The sequence below is a fragment of the Monodelphis domestica genome, chromosome 1 (genome assembly GCF_027887165.1).
Source record: "Monodelphis domestica isolate mMonDom1 chromosome 1, mMonDom1.pri, whole genome shotgun sequence".
Taxonomy (NCBI): domain Eukaryota; kingdom Metazoa; phylum Chordata; class Mammalia; order Didelphimorphia; family Didelphidae; genus Monodelphis; species Monodelphis domestica.
The window spans coordinates 572,003,848-572,028,184 of NC_077227.1; the positions used below are offsets into that span (position 1 = coordinate 572,003,848).

The 24,337-nt window shown below is 37.5% G+C and overlaps 1 protein-coding gene across 2 annotated transcripts in view; it reads left to right on the top strand.

Moving 5' to 3' along the window:
• Window positions 1-24,337, top strand: part of TGFA (transforming growth factor alpha) — a 134,804-nt gene that overhangs the window by 47,388 nt on the left and 63,079 nt on the right. For both annotated transcript variants that reach the window (XM_007476289.3, XM_007476288.3), the window contains exon 2: window positions 6,353-6,406. In XM_007476289.3, coding sequence (XP_007476351.1) covers window positions 6,353-6,406 — 54 coding nt within the window. The remainder of the gene's footprint in view (window positions 1-6,352; window positions 6,407-24,337) is intronic.

The window sequence follows — 24,337 nt, forward strand, 5'->3', positions numbered from 1 at the left end:
GCTATTGCTACAGTCTCCTAACAGCTCTTCCCACATCTACTCTCACCATCCATCTTTCACACTAGTTCTGACTATGTTACCTCTCTACTCTGAACCCTCTTCTCTGCTGAGGAAAAAGGAAAGTCCTTAGCTTGGCATTTGGGTCCTATACCATCTGGTGCTTTCTTATTTTTTGGAGCCTTGTCTTAACTGTCCTCTACTCATTTAGACTGTGCATTCATTTTACAAATTCGATGACTGACCAACTCCTATACAGGTCCCTAAAATTTCCTTCTTTGTTACACTGTCTGCTGGGCCTGGAATGTCCCTTGTGTCTTGAACTCTCTTCCTCATCTCTACCTCTTGGCTTCTCTGGCTTTCCTCAAGTCTCAATACAAGAAGCCTCTCTCAGTCCTTCTTAATCTTAGTACCTTTCCTCTGACATTATCTGTTTATACATAGTTGTTTACAGACTGTCTTCCTCTTTGGACTATTACCTCCTTGAGAGCAAGAATTGTGTTTTGCTTATCACCTGCGCTTATCACAGTATCTGATTCATAGTAGGCACTTAATTAATGTTTGTGGACTTGAGTTGGAATCCCATCCCATTCACAAAGGATACAATACTCATTCTTTTTTTTTTTAAACAAACCTTTTTTTTTTCTGTCTTGGTAACAACTCTAAGACAGAAGGGAAGAGCTAGGCAATTGGAATTGAGTGACTTGCCCCGGGTCACACAAGGAGAAAATGTCTGAGGTCAGATTTTATCCCAAGTCTCTCCCAACTCTAGGCCTAACTCTCTATCCTCTGATCCACCTAGCCATCCCGATACTTATTCTTTAAAACATGAATTAAGAATTGCCTCCTCCATGAAACACAATACCTGGCTCATAGTAGGTGCTAAATACTTCTCAACTTTTTAGTTTTTTCTGAACCCTTCAGAACTTCATCTTGAACTTTGTATAATATAAATAGTTGTACAATAACACAATATGCAGTTTCAAAAAGTACCCACTGGGTAAAATCATGCAATAAAAACCATAAAGCTTATAGGGAAAATGGGGTTAAAAGAATAGTACTTAAAAGCTTCCTCAGTGGCATATTAAAAAAAGATAGGAATCTAATGAAAACAGTAGCACAATTTAATACATGTTAAATAGTTAAGAAATACCTAAATGCTACAATAAATCATAACAGCATCCAAAGCCTCAGTAACTGTGAGTCTAGACCTCAGAGGGGGTGTGGACCAGCCAATCCTCCTCTTCCCACAGCCCTACTGCATGAAAAGATATAAAATAAACACAGCACTTTCCCTTGAAGAAGATCTGAAGTTTTCATGCAGAAAAGAGCATCAAAAGGATTGTAGTATGTGAATTACTGTAGGGTGGTGCTGTTTTCTACATTCTTGCTATTTCTCCAGGAAGAAAATGTGCACAAGCAAATTCAAAATTCGAAATATGCTCAAACTGTTCTTCCCTGGTCTGTCAGTTGCATTGGGACATATTCTCATTTTCAAAGCAAGAGTTAAAGCAGAACTGACTGTATATGTTTGCCCTCGTGTATTAACAAGTCATTATTAGTATTACTATAGTTCTCTGCAGATTTATCCTAGCTTCTTACTAAATAGTAAGTTCCTAGAGGGAGCTGTATCCAACCTAAACTCTATCATTTCCTATACCTAGCTCATAGCGTTCAGAATACAGTAGGTATATACTACGCATTTGTCTAGTTGAATTGAAATTTACCCAGCAACCAAGACAAATGTATATCCAATTCCAGAATGACAAAATAAATGCCTCGCTGTTGTGTAGGTAGACCTGAACTTCTGTAGGATTTGTTTGCATATGTGAGAGGCTGTGTAGTGATGTGTATCTTGGGAGTCAGGCAATCTGGTTTCCAGTCTTCATTCAGTTACTGTGTAATCTACTACTAGCAAGTCATAGAATACTAGTGTCAGAGCTAGAAGAGTCCCTTAGAGATCCTCTTTTCCACACAATCAGTATGCAAATGAACTTTTGGATCACAAATCATTTAGAAAATAAGAAATTACCTATGTTCATTACTTCCATGGTTCCATGATTTCATCAGCATATTTGTTGTTATTCAGTCCTTTCTGACTCTTCTTGACTCCATTTGGGGTTTTCTTGGCAAAGATACTGGAGTGGTTTGCCATTTCCTTCTGCAGCTCATTTTACAATTAAGGAAACTGAGGCAAACAGTTAAGTATTAAGTGACTTACCCAGGGTCACATATATGGTAAGTGTCTAAGGCTAAATTTGAACTTGGTAACTCTAGACCTGATGCACTAGTCCGCAGAGAGGTTTTCCCCCTCAAAGCGAAGATTCCTTCCTCTGGTTCTTTGAGTATTTCATAAATCGCAGTGTAATTCTTAGCCTTCCCATACCACTGTATGACTGGCCCAGCTCCATTAAGTGTCCTGGATATCTGTGACACTATTTGTTGTATGCGAGTCATTGTTGGTAATATGCTAAACACAATCCCATCCATCATGACTCTTTCCCTTGATCTTTTGACCATCTATAATTTTGAATATTCTAAAATTGTGAGTTTCTATTGTCCACAAGGTCATAGATGTAGAGCATCTATATAAGCTGTATAGAGCATTCAGAGAACTAGCACCTCTCATGTGAGAACTTCTGGGCCCTTTTCATGACTGCTTATACACCTTTAATGCCTACTTCTCACTCAACTCTCATCTGCAGTTCAAAAAAGCTGTAGCATGTTCAAAAGTCACACCCTGATAAAACCATCTTAGCAGACAGGCTAAACCAGGTGGACGGTACCCAACAGTTAGATGGATGTGTCTACCCAAAACACGTGAAGACTTCCTCCAGTGGAATGGACTGATGAGAACAATTTATTCCATCCTTCATGAAGGTGGCTGAAACAGGCAGTGTAGAGCGCTTAGAGCTTGGTCAGACATTAAAGATGCCACTGCATCCCAGGCCATCACTAGTTATCCTGATTTTTGCCTTGCTCCTGAATTTTAATGACTCTGGAAGGAGATAGTGAGACTCATGATTTTGTGCAACTCTGCCTCACTTAAAATCCAACTCACACATTAGTCAAGATATTAAGACCTCACCTTGTGAGGTTATGGTTCCTCTTTGAAACAAAAGGCAAACAACAAGACCGAGAGCAGGAAGGGGGATTGCGGGTGAGGAAGTGAAGGTCCCAATACTTCTCTATTCCTTATTCCATTTTATGCAGGATTAGAATTCAGATTTTCATTTCTGATTTTTCTTTCTTAAATAAGATAACATAATTTCACATGTTGTCCAGATTTCCCATTATCCTTTCTCAAAAGATATATATATATATATGTATATATATATATATATTTATATATTCAGGATAATACTTGTCTTTGATCAAGTCCTGTTTAAGGGAGGAGCTTGTTCATACTACTCTGTGTATTATCTGTGTCACCAAGTCCAACTTTTGAGTTTGCCCCAAAGTCCACTCTAACTTGAACAGATCGAATAGCACACTAATCTACAAATGTAGAACTTTGCTACCCACTATTCTTTCATTATTTCTAAAGGTCTTCCTGGTAGAGAGGAAACTGGGAGAATTAGAAGATATGGATACAAGTCCCAATTCTGTATATTAGAGACCAGGAGTAAATGCTGTGTCATGTAATGTAATGTGTCATGTAATGAACAGGTAGCTAGATTTAGAGCCAAGGCTTGGTGTTCACATTCCAATTCACCTTTTCACTATTCTTTGTGATCGGGGACAAGTTATTATATGCCTCTCTGCACCTCAGTTTCCCCATCTTGAAAAGGAAGGGTTGAACTAAGTGGTCTCTATGATTTTGTTCTAGCTCTAAATCTCATGATGATTAAAATCCCTTCCCCTCTTTGAGACATAAATTTCCTAAAATGAGAATAGAACTCAAACTTTCCCCCCTCACAAGACTCTTAAGAGAAAAGCATTTTTGTAAATATTAAAGTAGAACTATGTGTGATTATTATTAGATTGGAGGTAATAGTAAAGCATCCAGTTACATCAAGCTCCTCAGTGGGTTTAAATCCTGTGTTCGAATCCTGGATCTGCCACTTACAATCTATGAGAAAAACATTTGACTGTTAGTCCTCAGTTTCCTTAACTGTAAAAGGATAGGATTGGACTAGATAGCCTTTAAAGGCTCCTTTCAGGTTCTAAATCTATCATCCAGTAAAATCTCATATCTTTGGAATTGGGGGGAGTTCATTCATTCATTCATTCACCAAACATTTATTAAGGACATTTTTGTATGCAGATTATTGTGCTATTTACTGTTGGGAGGAAATGTGAAGCTTAGGGAAGACAAGCTCCCAAAGCTTCTTGGTCCTGTAGAGGGAGAAGAAGCAAACACAAATAGCTCTAATGCAATTTCATGGGATGAGAGGATTCCACATTCTGTTGTGGTTTATTCATTTGCTATATCAGCCCTCTGGTTTTGGATCTGTTTTTTGCATAGGTGCACATTTGCCACCATTTTCCCACTTGATCTTCAAGTGAGATCTCCTTACTGGAGAACTCATTGTCTGATAGTGGTAATTATCCAAGAGGGGAGGGAGGCAAGCTCAGAAGGAAAGTAGAGGAAGTCCAAGGCAAGGTGGTTTTCATTAAGGGAATTGATGCCACATGGTTACGCCTCCACTCTCTGTTTGTTCCTATGTCTCACTCTGGAAGGCACAATAGGCAGGGGTGGTCTTCTTCTCCAGCTTTGCATCTCCCCCTGAGTCTGTGGTCTTGGCTGAGGCCAAACTCCCAAAGGGAGTTCAGCAGACATGGCTAATGAAAGAGGCTTACAGAGTCAAGCCAACGCTATTAAGCAGTTGCTTTTCTATGGGAATGCAAGGAAATAGTCTTCTTATATTGTTCACATTATGAATAATAACCCAGTGCCTTTCATCTGCAGGACTGAATGGTTTTACAAACATTAATTAATTCCTGGGGCACCTTTATGAGTTAGGTAGCTATTATTATCCTCATCTTTAAAGATGAAGAAACAGAAGGGGTAAAGTAACTTGCCTTAAGGCCAAGGACCTAAACCGTGATGAAATCCACAAGAGTGCCCAACTCGTTCTTAGCTTCTTGACCCTACAACATTTCTGCATTGCATCACTACAGCCCTGGAAGTCGAATTTTTTAAAATATTGGTTTAGTTCTTATATGGGTATCACTTATACTCTTTTACTCATGTCTTCCCTCTGGACTGGAAAAAAAGTCCTTATTGAAACAAGAAACATTTCTTTCTTGTATTTATATTGATATAGAATATGGGCAGGAAGAGTTGAGGTGGGAGTTGATATTCTTTTGTGCTGTGAGAAACTATGAATAGGCCAATTAGAATCATTCAAGGGAGGTATGCAAAGCATTCCACTGTTAGGCTGTATCTTCTTTTGACATAATTATGGGTCATAGTCTGGCTTTTCTCCAGGGTGATTTGTGGAGGTGCCAGCAAATGTCAAAACATGAACACTTCCTCAAATTGACAGCCCTAAACCATTAAGAGCTTTCCCAGATCTGTGTAGGAATGTCCTGCTTTTAACCATTTGTGCTGCTCAGATTACAAAAATAGCCCTTTTGAAACCATCTTATCAAGTTTGGTCCTAAGAGCAATGGACAAATTTAGGTGCCTGACTGGCATAGCCAGGGTAAGTTTAGGCAGCAAGAGGGAACTGCACGATCAGAATAAGTATTGCAATGCTCAGCATGTATGCAATTAGTCCTCTTTGCTTATTTTGCTTGCATCTGATTCAGGACTTTGGAGTCTCTGCAGGTGACCAAGTTTAACAGCCCATGAGGCTGGTTCAGATGTCATTCTGCCTCCTGATAGAAATAACTGCAGTTTACTCGTTTCTGTGTTTGTCATTTCATAAAAGGAAAAGCATGTTGTGATCATGGCTGCCTAATTGAGTCTGTCCATAGAAGTTAAGTTTTTTTTCTTCTGTATCCAGGTTGGAAAAGGAAGGTCTCTTGAATATGGAATGGAAAAGAGCCTGTTTGTATATTATATATTTCTATAGAAAGAGATTATATAGAATAAAATAAATAACAAAGTAGAATGTCTCTTTGAATACTTTAAGTTCACTCACTAAACTTTTTGTTTTAACCAACATTAAGTTCAAATTTTTGGCATGATCATTATTCATGTTAATCATCTACCAAATCTTCCCCTAATATCTGATTGTAGTAGTGGGGTGATCTGGGGTTCTCTAAGACAAGGACTACAGAGTGTATATTCTGGTAGTGCCTACCAATTTGGAAAAGCCTCAAGTACAGACCTAGTAATAGGTTTAAGAAGACTGAAGACATCATCTTATAAGGTTGTTTTATCTTTTCTTTCTCATCTCCATAGGTATTTTATTAGCTGTGTGCCAGGCCTTGGAGAATACAACATCTGCCTTGAATGGTGAGTTCTTAAATCTTGTTTATTAAGTTTTTTTCATAAAGGTAATGGAAAGAAGATCTTTCTCTTCAAACTAACTTGGGTCTAAACTAATACCCCAGAGTATCTTCCTGAGATTAATTTTTCCTGTTCCCTCTCAAGTCCAGTGGTTGCCCTCTAAGACCACCTCTGACTTTTCATTGTGAAGGATCCAAACCATCACATTCTCTGATTTGACTGTGTTTAGTATTTTGAAGATGCTCCATTTCAGTGATGTGATCACTTCCAAAACCAGTGTAAATTGTAACCTCAATTTCTTTGTAGATTGTTTTTATGAGTATCTTTTGGTGGGAAAAAATCCTTTTCCTTATAGCTAATCCTCTATTGATACACCTTCTCTCTGCATTTAGCAAGACTAATCCTTCAAAGGATTCAGTTTTTTACTGAGCATATACAACTAGGTCTCCATTAGTATGAATAAGGAATCCTGTAAAGTGGTTGCATTATTGAGATGTGATCTATTTGAAGTCATATGTAAAATATGGTATTTGGTTTTAGCACAATGGAAATATACTATGTGAATTCAATTAATGACACTACAAGAAATTCCTTATTCATACTAATGTAAGATCTAACTATACAGTTTAAGTCTTGGTGACATCAGAAGAGGACATTAGTGGAGAGATGGTGCTAGAGTCTTTGGAATGGAAAGATCTGAGTACTGTTCTTGAGGTTTTATTGCCAGAGAAAGTACTCTCTACCACCTACCTCCTATACCCCAGCTCCTATAAATTCCTTCTAAGCTGTAATGATCTTTCTGACCATCATCTTGTTCAAGAACTACTAGAACACTAAAACCTTGGGACCGTGATTTGACATTTGAAGGAAGTATCTCAAGATAAATAAAAGGAAATACAAATGTTACCTTACCCACAGGGTAGAAAAAGAGACATAAATGGAAATTGGGTCAAGGTAAATTTGGATGAATTACTCAATGATAAATCCTTGATTTGCCTTTGGTAATTAGCGATGAGTATTTAGAGTTCAGGGTACAACCCTTACCTTCCGAGGATGACATCATGGAAAGTATATCACATACTCTGCCACTGTCCAAAAGAGAGGTCAAAACTTCCTTAACAATTAGAACTCCCCCAAAATGGAAAGAGCCACCAGAGGAGGGAGGGAGCACTCCATCATTGGAAATCTACTGGGAGATCAGATGACTACTTGTCAAAGATGTTATAGAGCAGATTCCATTTTAGGTAATGGTTAGATGAAGTAACATCCAAAGTCCCTACAACCTTTTTAAGTTCTGCCATTCAGGGTAGCATTTCTTTCTTTTCTTTTTTTCTTTTAAGATTCCTTGAAATAATCTATTTTTCAGTTTAAATTTATTTGTTTTTTTTTGTCATATTGAAATTCTCATGTCTCTCCCTCTCTCCCTTCCCCACACTAGAAAAAGTATCATTTTACCAAATATACATATATACATACATAAAACATGTACGTATATGTGAAGTGCCTTGCATTTTTCTTTGCCAGTTTTTTCTTTGAAGGTGGACATTCACAGTTATTTTTCAAACTAAATTTCTGTTGTGGAAGTATAGTATTCTCTTGGTCTTGTTCATTTCAGTCTTCATAATTTCACATAGATCTTTACATGTTTTTTAAATTAACTTCCTCATAATTTCTTATAGTATATTAGTATCCAATCACAAATTGATAGGTATCCCCTCGATTTTACCTCCATGGCATTTCTTATAATACACTCACTTTCAAAACCTCCATAGTTCTAAATTTCCTTACCTCACCTGCCCTCCAGTCTTCCTGTTAAGGTAACAGCTGTTCTTTCTGCCTGTCATTCAGTTTGGGCCCCACAAATAGGGAGTGGGTGTGGTCAGAGATCAAATGTCTGGAATCATCTTTATCAACAAACATTGACTGACTACTTGCAAAAGTAATAGGGTGAAATGAAAAGGGTTCCAACTTTAGAGTCACGGAGCCTGAATTATAGCCCTTCTCTGTCCCTAATTCATTGTGTATCAATAGGTGAATTATTTAATTTCTCTGGACCTTGGTTTCCTCACCCACTAAGAATTAGACGAGATGATTTCAAAGGATCCATCTAGCTATAAAATTTTGTGATTCCAAATGCATCTCTGGAGGTTCAAATACACTTTGGCCATAATTCCTTTCCTCAGTGGGTTTCAGGATACTTTGGGAGACAGTCTATGCTACCAAAAAGATAAATACTAACAACATAGTACACATTGGAAAGTAAAGTGTAATGAGGGAAAGAACATTAGATTTGGAGGGAAAGGATGTGAGTTTGAATCCTGGTTCAAGGCCTTTGTGACCTTAGGCAAATCCCCTTTCCCTTTCTGGGCCTTCCCTCCTTCCATGATTACCATCATTTTATCCTATCCATATCATATTTTTATGACTTTGTTTGTTTGCTGTTGTCTCTCTTATTAGATTGTAAACTCCTTGAGGGTAGGGACTAACTTTTGCCATTCTGCTTATAGTGTTGTGCCTAGCACATAAAAGGTGCTCAGTAAATGCTTGCCAACTTGCCTTGCCTTGACTCTGGGTCCCAGTTTCTTCATGTAGTCACAAGAGGGATTTGGACCAAGTGATCTCCAGACCATCTACTAAATATTGATGGACATAGATGATATAATGATGGAGGAGAAGAAACAAGGTTACAGGGTTTGGTACATAAAGTCATTTCTGGTTGTGTATGTGAAGATAGTTTTTTTTGAGAGGATGTTAATTTTTAAGGATCACAAGATCCCCTACTGAGGGCTGGAAGGAGCTTTAGATAATGTTGAATTCAATCCTCTCATTTTACAGATGAGGAAACTGAAGACCAGAGAGGTCCAGTCAGTCACTTGTTTAAGGTACCTAGAGTAGAAAATGATAATCAGTGCTTGAGCCTGGCTTCTCTGACTAAATCAGCCACACTAGTATAGAGGGGAAACTTCCTTGGACGGTTTTGGGGTACAGCACCAAAGATCTCAAATGATCCCTCCCTACTATGGATTGTTCTATATCTCCTAAAAGCCACATTTTTATGTAGCTTGGGAGGGCCAGAATGCACCATGATTACAGAGGTGTTAGGCTGTTGCTTGCCTAAGCCTTAGAACATTACATAGCTCGCAGGCTGCTGGGCTGGTTCTCATATTTTAATAAGACTTAGTGTAATGATTGAGAGGGGGTGTGGTCCAGGGGCCTATGAGATGAGACTCCAGTTTGCCCTGTGTGCTCTGGGCAGAGGTCTTTCTATCCAAGTATCACCATTAAACCCCTGCAAAATCTGATGATTTTCAGCTACATACGGGGAGGTGTTGAGAGGGTTAATTAATTTACTGCAAGCTGCTTTTTTTTTTTTTTGTAAAGCAGCTGCTGAAAGTGATCAAAAAAAATTACTGAGTGTGATTGCCCATTAACAATTTGATTTTTAATTATCTTGGTACTAGTGGAGGAGATAGGAACTGAGATCTGTGATGGAACCTGAGGAAATCAATTGAGTTTGATAAAAGGGTAACAGGAATCAGGAAAAACCTCTTTGGAGGTTGTGCTTGTTTAGAAATTAGGAGAATATGGGTCAGCCAGCCAGCAAGCAAGTCCTCTGTTTATTGGGCATCTTGCTCAACAAAAGCTTTTTTAGAACCATGAGGCTCTTCCCCATTCCATTGTCTGGGGACAAAGAAATGAGCTGAAGTCATTCTAAAATTAGAAGACTCACGTGCCCTACCCAGGTACATAGTTCACCTGCTCCAAATCTGGGAATAAAGCACAAAATGCAAGAAACTTGGCAGGCTCCATCTTAAGGATGAAACTCCTTAAAAAATAAAACACTGGGGGCTCAGAGAGGTGGGCAATGTGAAAGGACTGCCTAGAGAAGAGCAAATTTCTCGAATCTCAACTCCTATTAATAACAGGAAAATTTTTCCTTACATTTTCTCATAATGGAATTATAGGTTTTAGCTACATATGTGATAAATGCCTTTTGAAATAATAATAGAATTTGTTTTTTAAACCCTTACCTTCTGTCTTAGAATAGATACTAAGTATTGGTTCCAAAGCAGTAAGGGCTAGGCAATTGAGGTTAAGTGACTTGCCCAGGGTCCTAGGAAGTATCTGAGGTAAAATTTGAACCCAGGATCTCCTGTCTTTAGGTCTGGCTCTCTATCTACTGAGCTATCTAGCTGCCTCTTTAACTGTAAAATTTCAGTAAGGGAAAAGACGTTAGGGAACATTTAGTTTAGCTCTCTGACTTTATAGACAGGAAAACTGCAATCCAAAGAGGAGAAGAACTGATTAGAATCAAGTGAGTAAGGAATAAGGCCAAAGTAGCAGGGCCAAAATTCAAACTCTGATATTCTGATTCCAAATTCAGTGTTCTTTCTATCACTGGGACCAGATCAATTGCTTTTTGCAGGAATAAAGTGCTTTGTAGTGGAAAAACAAAACACTGGCCTAGGGTGTAGGACACTTAAATGTGAATTTAAGCTCCTCTGGGAATTAATTTCATTATCCAGAAAAATAAAGGTCTTGGATTAGTTGATCATTCATTAAGCCATCAATAAATGTTTACTTTAAGCATCAATTGTGTGTCTGATATTTCTGGGTGCTACTGTACAATTAAAAATGAGATAATTGCTCAAGGAGCTGATATTCTATTGGGGGAATGTACATGCCCATATAAGTAAACATGAAATATATTCAGAGTAATTTTGGTGGGCACATACAAGCAACTGGTTAGATCCATAAGGTCCTTTCCAGTTCAAATATTCTATGATTCAAAAATAGATTTACTCACTACAATCAACTCAGAACAGAGGCAGCAAGGGACAGAAGAGTCCAATATGTTTCTTCTCCAAACTTATGGATCCTTTCAATCTTACTCCCACACTTTATATTTAGAGAATCTCATAAGCATAGATGGGCAGCTGTGGTGGCACAGTGGATAGAGAGAGCCAGGCCTGGACTCATCTTCTTGAGTTCAAAGCCAACCCCAGAGACTTACCCTGGTCAAATTGCTTAACCCTGTTTGCCTCAGTTTTCTCATTTGTGAAATGAGCTGTAGAATGAAATGACAAACTCCAATATCTTTGATCATAAAGAGTTGGAAACATGAGCTGGTAAGTTGTTCAGTAGATTTAGGGTGAGACCTAGAGAAAAGAGGTCCTGGGTTTAAATTGGGCCTCAGATGCTTCCTAGCTACATGACCCTGGGCAAGTCACTCAACCCCTCATTGCCTCCCCTTACTGTTCTGCCTTGGAACCATACACAGTATTGATTCTATGATGGAAGTTAAGGGTTTTAAAAGAAAAGAAAGGGGGGAAAAGGAGTTGATAATGACTGAATGATAAAAAATAGGCACAGATAAGGGGAAGGTCTTATGAAATGGCCAATAGCTATCATAATTATAGCTTACCTTTCTATATATAGGCATTAATTTTTGGAAAACACTTTACATATACATACATTTAAAAATTTGATCTTCACAGCAGCTCTGTGAAATAAGTGCTGTTTTAGTTCCACTTTATGAATGATGAAACCAAGTCACAAAGAAGTTAAAAGACTTGCCAGAGTCATATAACTATATAACTGGTTGGTGCCCACAGAGGGGAATTTTCTGGTGATGGTTTTTGTTTGCACAATTTTAGTAAATCTCACCCCCTGACATGCTGTAGGCAGGACCTAAAAGAAAACAGTTTAGATTTTGTGGAAATTGAGAAAGCAAGGTTCTTGTTGTTCAGTAATTTTAATCCTGTTTGGCTCTTTGTGGCCCTATTTGGAGTTTTCTTGGGTTTTGCCATTTCCTTTTTCAGCTCATTTTACAGATAAGTAAACGGAGGCAAACAGGGTTAAGTGACTTGCCCAGAGCCACATAGCTAGTAAGTGTATGAGACTGGATTTGAGCTCATGTCCCAGCCTGCAAATGGCTGATTAGCGATAGGGTTCATTTGATAATCTGTTTATTTTCTAATTTATGGACAACTTAAGGTGATCTCTAGAGGTACAAAAAATAAGTAAATGGCAAGGAGATCAAAGATCATATAACTGGCTTAAGTAGAGGTCCCTTTGCTGTTCTGCTTCTTAGGTTCCTCATCTAGAAAATGAAGGAGTTGTTCTAAACAATCTTTCCAATGTTAAAACCATATGATATCCTGAGTAACTGTAAGAGTAGATCATATTTTTATACTTCCTTAAGGTTTGTGAAGTATTTCTGCCATAACACTATTATCCCCATTCAGGAGATGAGGAAACTGAGGCTCAGAGAAGTTTAAATGACATATTAAACATTAACGCATATGGGTGTTCAAAGTGTCAGAGCAGAGATTCAAGCCTGGGTTTCCTAATTCCAAATCCAAATCTTTCCGTTATGCCATGCTTGTCAGTATTTGTGTGGGAACTTTCCCAATGATATTGAGTATACTTTCTGGGGACTAAGAGAGAGCCTATCCAGCCAGGTAGTTTCCTAGTCTAACTCCTTTGTCTTAGTAGGGGTTAGGGAGGTTACTACCTTAATGTAGGTAGTAAGGGACAGATAGAGCTGGAACCCAGGTTTTCTGACCCCAAATTTAGCAATTTGTTCACTGCACTGCTGCCTCAGAAGTCGTCCTTTCCAATTTATCCATGTGCAGAATCCTCAACAATTGGTTAGCTTTGATTTAAAATCTCAACTGAAGGGAAGTCACTACCTACTAGGGGCAGTTTTTTCATTTACCAACAGGTCTGATTGTTAGGAAGGTTGCCTGAACTCTGTCCCCCTTTACTTTCACCTTTTGCGCTCTAATTCATTCCCCTTTAGCCAAAGCAGAGCAAGTTGAGTCCTCCCTGATTTCCTGCAATTACTAGAAGAGGAAGATTGCCATCATATGCAACTCCCTTAAGTTTTCTTCAGGCTAAACATTCTCAGTTCTCAATTTTGTCTATTTCCAAACCAAATAAGATAATATCTAAAGTCCTTTGAAAATCTTATAGTGCTATAAAACACTAGAAATTGTTGCTATTATCTCCTCCTGATTTATAGGATTATCATGGTCTACTTCTGCTGGATGTATTCTGACTCCCTAAAACATCAAACCCAAATTGAATATATATCTCCCCCACCCAGCTTCCTCTATCTCTATCTGTCTTTGACCTCTTTGGGGATAGGGAGCAGCCTAGAAATCAGGATTGTTAAGACTGTTGGGACACTGAAACCAGTTTATTGTAAACTTTAAAGAAATGCAGATATATTGATATTTACTACACAGTAAGGTCTGGTCAAGAATGTCCAGCCTGGAATGAAGAAGCTTATCTCACTGAGTTCAGATCCAGCCTCAGATACTTACTGGCAAGTCACTTATTCCTATTTGCCTCAGTTTCCTCATTTGTAAAGTGAGCTGGAGAAGAAAATGGCAAATCACTCCAGTATCTTTGCCAAGAAAAGCTCAAATGAGGTCACTGGAAAGCACTAAACAACAACATAAAAGTCAAGTCAAGGTGGGGAGAGAGATTTCGAAGGACAATTTAGATATTATCTAGTCCTGCTCTTTTGTTTTATTAATGAGAAAACTGAGGCCTGGTGAGCTTAACACATATAGCTGTTGTAGGACTTAGGAGCAGAAACTACTTGATCTGCTTCTCAAAACAAGTACCTTTTCCACTAAGAGGACTCAGAAGGAGACCATGGTCATTTTCTTTCACTGGGTAACATCAAAATCTCTTCAGCTTATAAAAGATGCATCAGTAGTGTGCCAGGACAGTGCAATTAAAGGAAAGATGACTGGACTTGGGGTTAGGAGGGCAGCATTATAGTCCTGGCTCCACCACCATGGGAACTTGAGCAAATGATTTAACGTCTCTAAGCCTCCATTTTCTGTAAATGTAGGTAACACTTGGATACATACTTCACAAATTTGTGAGGTGCAAAATACTTTGTAGATTATAAGTCTTTAGGAGCTGTTATTGTTATTAAGACCACATCTCTTAAATGTTGGTCCAATTATCTGAGTTTTTATTGCTCAATACTTAGCATTAAAAATGTAAATGCTCTGAGGAGAATCAATGATTTAAACTTTCAGTGATTTAAACTTCTGGTCTCTAGATTTGCACAAACCCAGCCCAACAAGACATTTCTGTGAGTGGTTATAACCATTATTTTTTTAAAACTCTACAGTAATATTTTATTTTTCCCCCAATTACACATAGAAACCATTTTTACCATTTGTTTTTTTTTAACATTTTGAGTTCATATTTCTCTTCCTCTTCCCTCCTCTCTCCCCAGCCAGAGACAATAAACAATTTAATATAGGTTACACATGTGCTATCATGAAAAATATATTTCTGTATTTATTAGGTTATAATGTTACTAAGCCAGGGCCAAAAGTTTGGGATATTTTTTAAATTCTATTCTTTCTTTTCTTGCAGAGTAAGATCTTGCAAATCTTAGAGTGCTATATAAACACTATTAGTGAGGTAGCACAGTGAATGGACTGCCACGCCTGGAGTAAGGAGGACTTGGGTTTCAAATGTGGCCTCAGACACTTCTTAATTGTGTGACCCTGGACAAGTCATTTAACTTTGATTGCCTTCTTAACTTTGCTGCTCTTCTGTCTTAGAATTGATATTAAGGCAGAAGATAAAGGCTTAAAAATGAAAAAGTATGGGGTTTTTTTTCACCTGAGATTATGTCCTAAGGGCTTCATCAACAAAGGTAATAAGCTGTGCTTAGTAGCTTCCACTGAGAACCAAAAACAAAGTTGCTTCATCTGAGAAAACAACTTCCTCTGTCCCCTGAATGTTTCTCTGAAACTTGAGTGTGGTAGTTTTGAGGAATAGATGAAAAGAATTTTCCCTTACCTGAATTTCCAAGATTTGTGAGATCTCAGGGAAAACTTTCTAACAATTAGAATTGTCCAAGAGCAAAATGGACTGCTTTAAGAGGCAAGTTCAGATTAAAAAGGGATCTCAAAAGGTATTCTTGTCCCATCTTTAGCTGAACAAGAATGCTCTCTAAGGGTACCAAGACATCTTGCGAGGCAAACCCACTATTTCTCAGGGCAAAATAACAGAGTTTGAGAGCTGGAAAGAATTGCAGTGACCATCTAATCTAACCTGCACACTAAAGCAACCCCCACTGTCATATCCATCAAATATGTACTAAGCGTGCTCCATGCCTGGGCCAAGGGATTATTCAGCTACAAATCAAATAATCCTTTCTGGTCAAGAGTTTGTATTCTAATAAAGGAGACAAATACATGTTAAAAAATATATATGTGTATATAGCAAAAATACAAAGTGAAGAAATACAAATATGGGGTATGTAGTTAACTACAATATAGTTTGGGAAAATCAGGTAAGGCTTCATGCAGAATTTGGTGCTTGAGCCACAAATGAAAGGAAGAGAGGAACTCTTTGAGGAAGAGATGAGAAAGTGAGTGTATACTACCATGTGGGATGGCCAGGACCAAGGCCTTGAGTTGGGACATTGAGTTTTATATGTGAAGAGCAGAGAACAATAAAAAGTAATATATGGTATAAATGAGTAATATAATAAAGAACAATAAATTGTAATTGAGCCTCAGCTTCAAGACCTCTGATGAGGGGAGGTCCACCAACTTTTTTTTTAATGTTGCTTAGTTCTATTGAATTACATTATTTTCCTCTTTTAAAAAATTATCTTTCCCCCCAATTATATGCAAAATGATTTTAAGTCTCTTTATAAAATTGAGTTGCAGATTATCTCCTTCTCCCTCCCTCCCTTCCCCTCTCTCTAAGATGGCAAGCAATATGATATAGATTTTACGTGTGCAGTCATGTAAAACATTTTCCTATGTTAGTCATTTCATGAAAGAGAACTTGAACAACCAAAATGAAGAAAGCAAGTGAAATATAGCCTGCTTTTGTTTGTATTCAGACTGCATCAGTTCTTTCTCTGGAGGTAGGCAGGTGGCATTTTTCATCAGGAATCTTTGGTATTGTGTTGGATCACTGTATTGCTGAGAATAGTTCTGTTATTCACAGTTGCTCATCCAAAAATATTGCTATTACTATGACAGCATTCTCCTGGTTCTGCTCACTTTGCATCAGTTTACCTAAGTTTTTCCGAAATCCTCCTATTCATCATTTCTTATACCATAATATTCTATAGCCCACCAGCTTTTCAAGCAACCCATTCTGCTTTGTAAAGAAGGTGTACTGCTACCCAAAATTAGGGTCAACAAAATGGCTTTAAAACACCTCAGATGTTAGCTGTGTGGCCCTCAGGAAGTCCTTTAATCACATTAAGCCTCAGTTTGCTCATCTGTTAAAAAAAAAGAGGGGGGTTGATTTTATGGCTTCCAAGGTCCTTTCTGGTTTTGAATCTATGACCCTATAATTGCTAGAACAATTTTTCCTTATGTCAAACCTTAATGTGCCCCTTTACAGCTTTTGCCCTTCATTTCTAATTCTTCCCTCTGGCATCAAACAAAATGTGTCTAGTCTTCCACATTTTACTTGAAGATCCCTATGTTCCCCCTAAGTCTTCTCTGTGAAGCTAGTGCACCTGTGCACCTGAGTTCAGAAACCAGAATTCAAATCCAGCCTCAGACATTTACTAATTGTTGTGGCCCTGCTGTTTGCCTCAGTTTTCTCACCTGTAAAATGGGGATACGAACAGCACCTGCCTCACTATCTCACTTGTTATGAGAGTCAAGTGAGATAATATTTGTAAAAAGTGTGTAGCATAGAACCTAGAACATAGTAGGTGCTTTCCTTTTTCTTCCCATCTCCCAGAATGTGCATGGAAAGAAAAATTTAATTTGGAAAACTAAGGCCTTGAATTCCAGGCAATCTGTTTCTTTATAATCTCTCTTTTCTGATTTCATTGATATTGGAATTTTTCAAATATGTTTGTCAGCTTCTGTTTAGGAGCCTTCTTGATAGTACCTGACTATATGGCATGGCCTTTTGGAATTCTTAATCACTGGCTAGGGTTACAAAGGATCACTCCTTGGACAGTTTATTTTTTATACCTATATGTAAATATTTATTGTTACATTTTTAGTGACTTCCCAGAAACACACAAAGAAACCCTTTACAAAGTATATCCCATAAGAAAACAGTTGATCAGTTATTGACCTAAGGGAGGAAAGTATCCTTTAACTTCAGTGATATGGTACTTGTCTTACTTTGGTCAACATTTTGTTACTTCTTGTTTACATTGTTGAAGCTCTTAAATGTATTGTTTTCTGAGTTGTGCTTCTTCACTCTTCATCACTTCATACTGGTCTTCCTATGCTTCTGATTTTTTCTTTCTGTCCTTCAATACAATGCAGTAATAATCAGTTACATTGATAATGAATTGTTTTGGCCATCACCCAATTCTTGGGCACTTTCTTTCTTTGCTACCATAAATAACTACTATGAAGGTTTTGTGTACATGTGTTTTTTCTTGATGCCACTAACTTCCTTTTGAGAACAATTTACATGACCACAGTAATATACAGGAAAAATATGATGAAAGAATTGAGAACTCTATTCAATGCTGTACCCAGTTGTAACATTAAGAGACTAATGGTTAAGCCTCCTATCTCTCATTGGAGAAATGATGGGCTACATTTTCACATATGGCAAATGTACTGATTTGTTTGCTTCATTATACTTGTTAAAAGGGAGCTGGGAATGTTGGGGAGTTGTTTGAAGTGGGGGAATCACTACAAAGTAACAATGGTATAAAATAAAATACCATCAAAAGAATACCTTAAAACAAAAAAGAAAACTTCCCTAGGATATAATCAATCAATCAACACAGATTTACCAAGTGCTGACTGTGTGCCAGGCACTGTGCTGAATTTTGGGGATACAAAGAAAGGTTAAAAACAGACCCTGCCTTCAAAGGGCTTATATTTTAATGGTGATGACAGCTTATAACTAACAAGATTTATTCATGGAAGATCATCAGAGAGAAGACTTCTCACAGTGGCAGAATTTGAGCTGAGTCTTACAGGAAGCTAGGAAAACCACAAGGCAGAGGCAAAGGGGCAGAGCATTCCAGGTATGGACCACCACCAGGAGAAAGGCATAGAGATTGTATCTGGCAATGCATGTTCAAGGAATTACAAGTATTGCCAGGTCATAATGGAAGGCAGTAAAGTATTAAAGGAAGAAAGGACCAGGTTATAAAGAGTTTTAAATATCAAACAGAAGAGATTGTATTTTATGCTGGAAGTAAAAGTGAAGCTAGCACAGTTGGAGCTTGTTAGGCAATAGTTGATGTAATTAGATCCAGGTTTTAGGAGAATCACTGTGACAGCTGAGTGGAGAGAGGAGGGATTGAAGTGGGATGAGATTTGAGGCAAGAAGACCCGTGAGAAGACTATGGCAATAGTTTAGGTGAGAAGTGATGAGGACCTTGAATGCAGATTGTGGCTGTATGAATGGAGAGAAGGGTGTATGAGTGGAATCTTATCTGTTTATCCATACACTACATCCACATATATATGTATGTATGTGTGTATATATATATGCATGTGTATAGATATATATATAATTTGTATGTATGTATGTATGCAGTAGATATTAATATATAGTATATATGCATTGTATTCACATACATAGTATATATACACATATTCAACATACACATGTGTGTATATTCCTATTTTTATATACTATATATATATTATATATATATACATATATATATAAAATGTTGTGAAGATAAAAACAACCACATTTGGCAATTAATCAATTGATTAGCTATGTTTGGTGAGTGAGAGTAAGAAATTGAGATTGACAATGAGACTGTGTAATAATGAAAGTAAAATATTAAATGTAATATTAATTAAAAGAAAAATTATTGTGGTTGCCATTTATAAAATTAACTCTTAAGTCACAAGTCTGCTAGTAGCTCTTATCAATTAAGTTTTAATCTAAATGGAGATAAAGTAAAGAGGGAAATGTAGGAAGGAGACAGAAAATATCACCTAGCTAAAATACCCTAAGCCCAAATCAGGAAGTCCACCAAGCCACCAAAACCCACAAAAGCCCTCAAGGTCACTGCAGGCACCAGAGTTCCCACTCCCAACTGTATTCCACCAAAGTGCCAACCCCAAGAGAGTGCTCCACATCCCCATCCACACCTTTTTCTTAATGTCTCCCTCCATCATGCAACATATGCACTCAAAATGGGATGTGGGGTAGGATGAGTTTGGGGAATGGATTCTATACACAGCTGTGAACCTGGGAGATTGGAAAGATGGTGGGACCCTCAACAGTAACATTGAAGTTGGGACAAGGGGAGAGTTTGAGGAGAAAGATCATGAGTTCTCTTTTTAATATGTTGAGTTTGAGATGCTAGCAGGCCTTCCCATTTGAGGTGACAAAAGGACAGTTGGTGATGGGACACTGTAGTTCAGAACAAAGGCAAGGGCTGGAAGGATAAATCTGTGAAGTTTTCATTGTGCACTCTCTGAGTTAAAGAGTATGTACCTCCAGCAGATTTCTAACTTCATTTAGAAGCTCTTTTTGGTTTCCTGACACAGGGGTTGCAGCATGACTTCCCTACGAGATTGGGCAATGGAAGAAAACTTCACAAAACCTTTGCCTCATTTCACTATTGAAGTTGCTGCTGCAGAAAGCTTTTTAAAAGTCAGTGGCTTGCTAGAAGTTCTTAGCATTAGAAGGGAAAAATAAGCATATATATATATACTACATAGTACACTTCTTATGTGTGTGTATATATATGTATATATATATAGAGAGAGAGAGAGAGAATATGAATATAGCTGCTTCAGAATAGGGATTGTCTTACATAAATACAAATAATGTGTATATTTACATGTGTTTGTATATATATATATATGTGTGTGTGTGTGTATTATATTTATTCACATACAAATAATCATTTTTCAGTTGCTTCAGTTGTGCCTGACTCTACATGAACCCATTTGTGATTTTCTTGGAAAAGATACTGGAGCAATTTGCCATTTCCTTCTCCAGCACATTTTATAAATGAGGGAACTGAGACAAACAGGACTAAGTGACTTGCCCACAGTCACATAGCCAAGAAGTATCTGAGATAAATTTGAACTCAGGAATTCTTAGCTCCAGATCTGGCATTTAGTCGACTGCACCACTTAGCTGCCCCTACATGTCCCTAAAATATTCGAAGACCTTAATTCCTGTGAATTCTAATATGCCCTTGTGTTTAACAAAAATCTGGTGATGTGGGTTAGTGGTTCTGAGAGAAAAGTTCTTTCATCTCTTCCCAGCAGCAGTTCCTTAGAAACCTTGCTGAGAATATTCTTCCAGATAGATTTTTTTATCTGGATTCCTTGGGACCAATAGCATGAAAAACAAATCCATTGTCCCTGGTGTTGTTTTACTCACAACATGTCATGGTGATTGTTGCATCAATTGTATAGAATTTTCCAGATCTTTACTGCCATTTTCCTCTTCATTCCTTCTGTATTAGTTTACCCCCCTCTACTTATAGATGTGGCTATTCAGATCTTACTTATAATAAAAAATGATTAGAATACAATCCTTCCCTTCTGTTGTCATATTGTCACTGAGGGAGACTTCACTAACTAAACTTCTACGCTCATTGCCTCTACTTTCTCACTGCTTCTCAAATCCCTGTAGCCTGCCTACCATTTTTAGCTTTGAACTGAAATGCCACTCTCCATATTCTGCTGAGACTTCTCAGTTACCAAATTTGAAATCCTCTTCTCAATTTCCATCTTTCTTGAACTTTCTGTAGCATCCTTTCTTACATTACCTTCTTGTGATATTGCTATCTTCCTATTTTATTCCCACTTTTCTAATGGCTACATTTTATAGGCATTTGTTCATTTTTCTCTTTTAGATTGTATGTTACAGATGGTCCTATCATTTGGTAGAGGAAGGTTCTATACTAGGTATTCCTTTCAGTGATGAAGTCATTCATGTTTTCCTCCCTCTTTTCCCTCCTCCCAATAATCACAGTAGACTGAGTTTTTATAGATTAGCTTGGATCGTAGAATTTTGTTGATGAATTTCACTTTAATTTTCATCTACTCTTGATTTATTGTTTTTTGAAGAATGTGGTTGTTTGATTTAATGCCATATTTGTAAATACCAGTGTTACCATATTTTTAAAAATTTAAATGAAAGTTGGTACCTAAATTATTTGCATACATATCCTTCCATGAAGAAGAGTAACACTTGAAGTTCAGTTATTTCAAACACAGGCAGTCCTCAACTTACATTCCTGGGGCCTGATGAACAAGCAGTAGGGTAGGAACAGAGAAGAACTGGCAAAGTTTCTCCCATCTTTCTCTTCTCCTTTCCCACTCACTTCCTTGTAGTAGAGAAAGAGGTTTTTGAAACTTTTCAGGAAATAATTCTTTCTTGTTGTGATTATGGGAGGAAGCATAGTTTAATGAGTTTTGAATCAGACAACCCAATAGAGCCTTCTAGTTCTTGGCCCCAGGTTTCTTCTCTCTAAAATAAAAGGGAGAGAATAGATGAGGAGAGTAAAGCCTACTGCATGCTACTCAAACCATATTGAAATGTAACTGGGAAATATTTAATAATATAAATAAAAATACATTAAAATAGATAATATTACATTTTAAAATCAAGTCAATAAACAGCCTACAAGTATCTTTTTGTTTCTATTAGTGGCTCTTTTTCTATTTGAGTTCGATGGATTAGATAGACTGGGTGACAGTCTCTAAAGTTCTTATAGGATTCAAAAGCCTATGGATAGCTGTCATTTCTCTATGTCATATATTCATGTATTATGTTGTTATTAGTCAGGTCCAACTTTGTGACCCCATATAGTTTTCTTGGAGTTCAGAAAGAATATTCTTGACTTCATACCTGGGATTCTATCCATTGTGCCACCTAGTTGTCCAAATTCACAATAGTCCTAATGGTAATAAAGGTCTGTGCTTAACTAATAGCAAAATTGGGGTGTGTGATAGAAATTGGCTCAAAATGAGAAGATACCAAAGATTTCAATTTGTATCCATAGAGTACCTACAACAATAAATCAAATTTCAATGTAAAAATTTCAGTCTCTTTAGTTTTTGTATCACCTTCATTTCTAAATATTTTTATGCTCCTCTCTTCCCCACAGAACCTACCCCTTGTATTTAAACACACACACACACACACACACACACACACACACACATATGAAGGGCAGGAAAGGGAGTTCTATTAAATTAATCAATAAACTGAATCTGAGCATATATATTATATTCCATAGCCATCATCTCCCACTTTTGGAAAGAAGGGAAGAGAGGGAGATCCATTTTCTCCCTTTGTCTTTCAGGACTACTCTGATATTACCCAAATCAGGTATCTTTCAAAGCCGCAGAGTAAATAACCTCATTCAATACTAACACTGTCTACTCCAGCTAGAAGTGGTTTTAAGATAGTGTCTCAGAGAGAACCCAGGAATCAGGACATTCCTGATCCAGTTCTGACTTTGCTAATCAAGTCTTGACTGTGAGGTTACACTAATTGTGTGACCTCAGCTTAGTCTCTTCCCCTCATTGGGCCTGAGTTTCCGGATGCAAAATGAAGGGATTGAATGAGATGATATCTGAGAAGATCTTAGCTCACTTTGTAATTCTCCAGGCTGTTGCTATTTTTTTTTTTTACCCATAGCCCACAGGTTCCCAGAGTATTACATAACTGGTAAATGTGGGTGTGTCTTGCAAATTTTGTCAAGTCAGTAGATTTTTCTTTGCTTGTTTTGAAACATTACTGTTGATAAATTGAGGCTCCAGCATCTCAGATCTATCCAGAACACAAGACACCAAAGTCCCAAGCACTCAGGATTACTTTAGATAACAGCGGTGCTCAAAGACTGAAAGCTTAGTATCAATCATTATGTAGAGGGCCTAGGACTCTGAAAGAACTTCCTGAAAGGAGCACGTCTCATTTTGGCTATAACCCCCATAAAGTTGTAAAAGTTGTAGATTTTTTAAAAATAGCATTTATTTTCTGTCACTCCTGCTCACAGTTTAAAAGAAAAAAATGAAAACTTGTTTCAAATCATTAGTCATTCCATATTATAACATTGGACATGTCCAGAAGTAGAGGTCTGTTCCTCTATAGTTCTGATTTCATGACCATGACTTACTTGTCAGGAAGTGGGCAGCACATTTCTTCATTGGTCTTGTGGAATTGTGCTTGGTCATTGTAATGAACAGAATTTTAAGACTTTCAAAGTTGTCTGTATGAAATGTCGTTAGCTAAATTTTTTCTCCTAGTTCTGCTCATTTTACAATGAATCAGTCCATCTGAGACTTCCTTTTCAGCTTTGTCTATCCTTTTCATTGTTTTACAGACCAACAGTATCCTATTACATTCATATAACACAATTTGTTCAATTATTTATCAATCTATAAGGACCCTATAAGCTTCCAGTTCTTTGCTCCAGTAGGCACAAAGAGCTAGTAGAAATGTGTGTGTGTGTACATATATATGTATGTATGTATGCATTCATGTCTATAAAAAGCTTCTTTCTTCTTTGATTTCTTTGGAATAGAGGAATAACAGTGGTATTACTGAGTCAAAGGGTATGTTCAGTTTAGTTACTTTTTAGCTTCTCTGTTCTTATGATAGCAAGATAATGATTACAGCCCTTCTTCCCTACTTGTATAGAATCCCAGAATCCTTAGATCTAGACAGAACCTTAATGATGATCTCTTCCAATCTTTACCTACCAACATGACCCAGTTTTCCTCATTAACTCCTCAAATAAACACCTCATCAGTACAAAATAGAAGGAGAAAGAAGGAGAACCCAGGAGGGTCAAAAGGAAACTGGAATGACAGGTTGTTTAAAAACAAAAACAACCAAAAAAAAAAAAGGTGTGGTATTAAGAACCTGTAATGTAACCAGTCTAGGGATTCAGATACAGGGAGATGAAGAGAGACAATCACAATATTTTTATGTTCTTTTCCCTCAAAC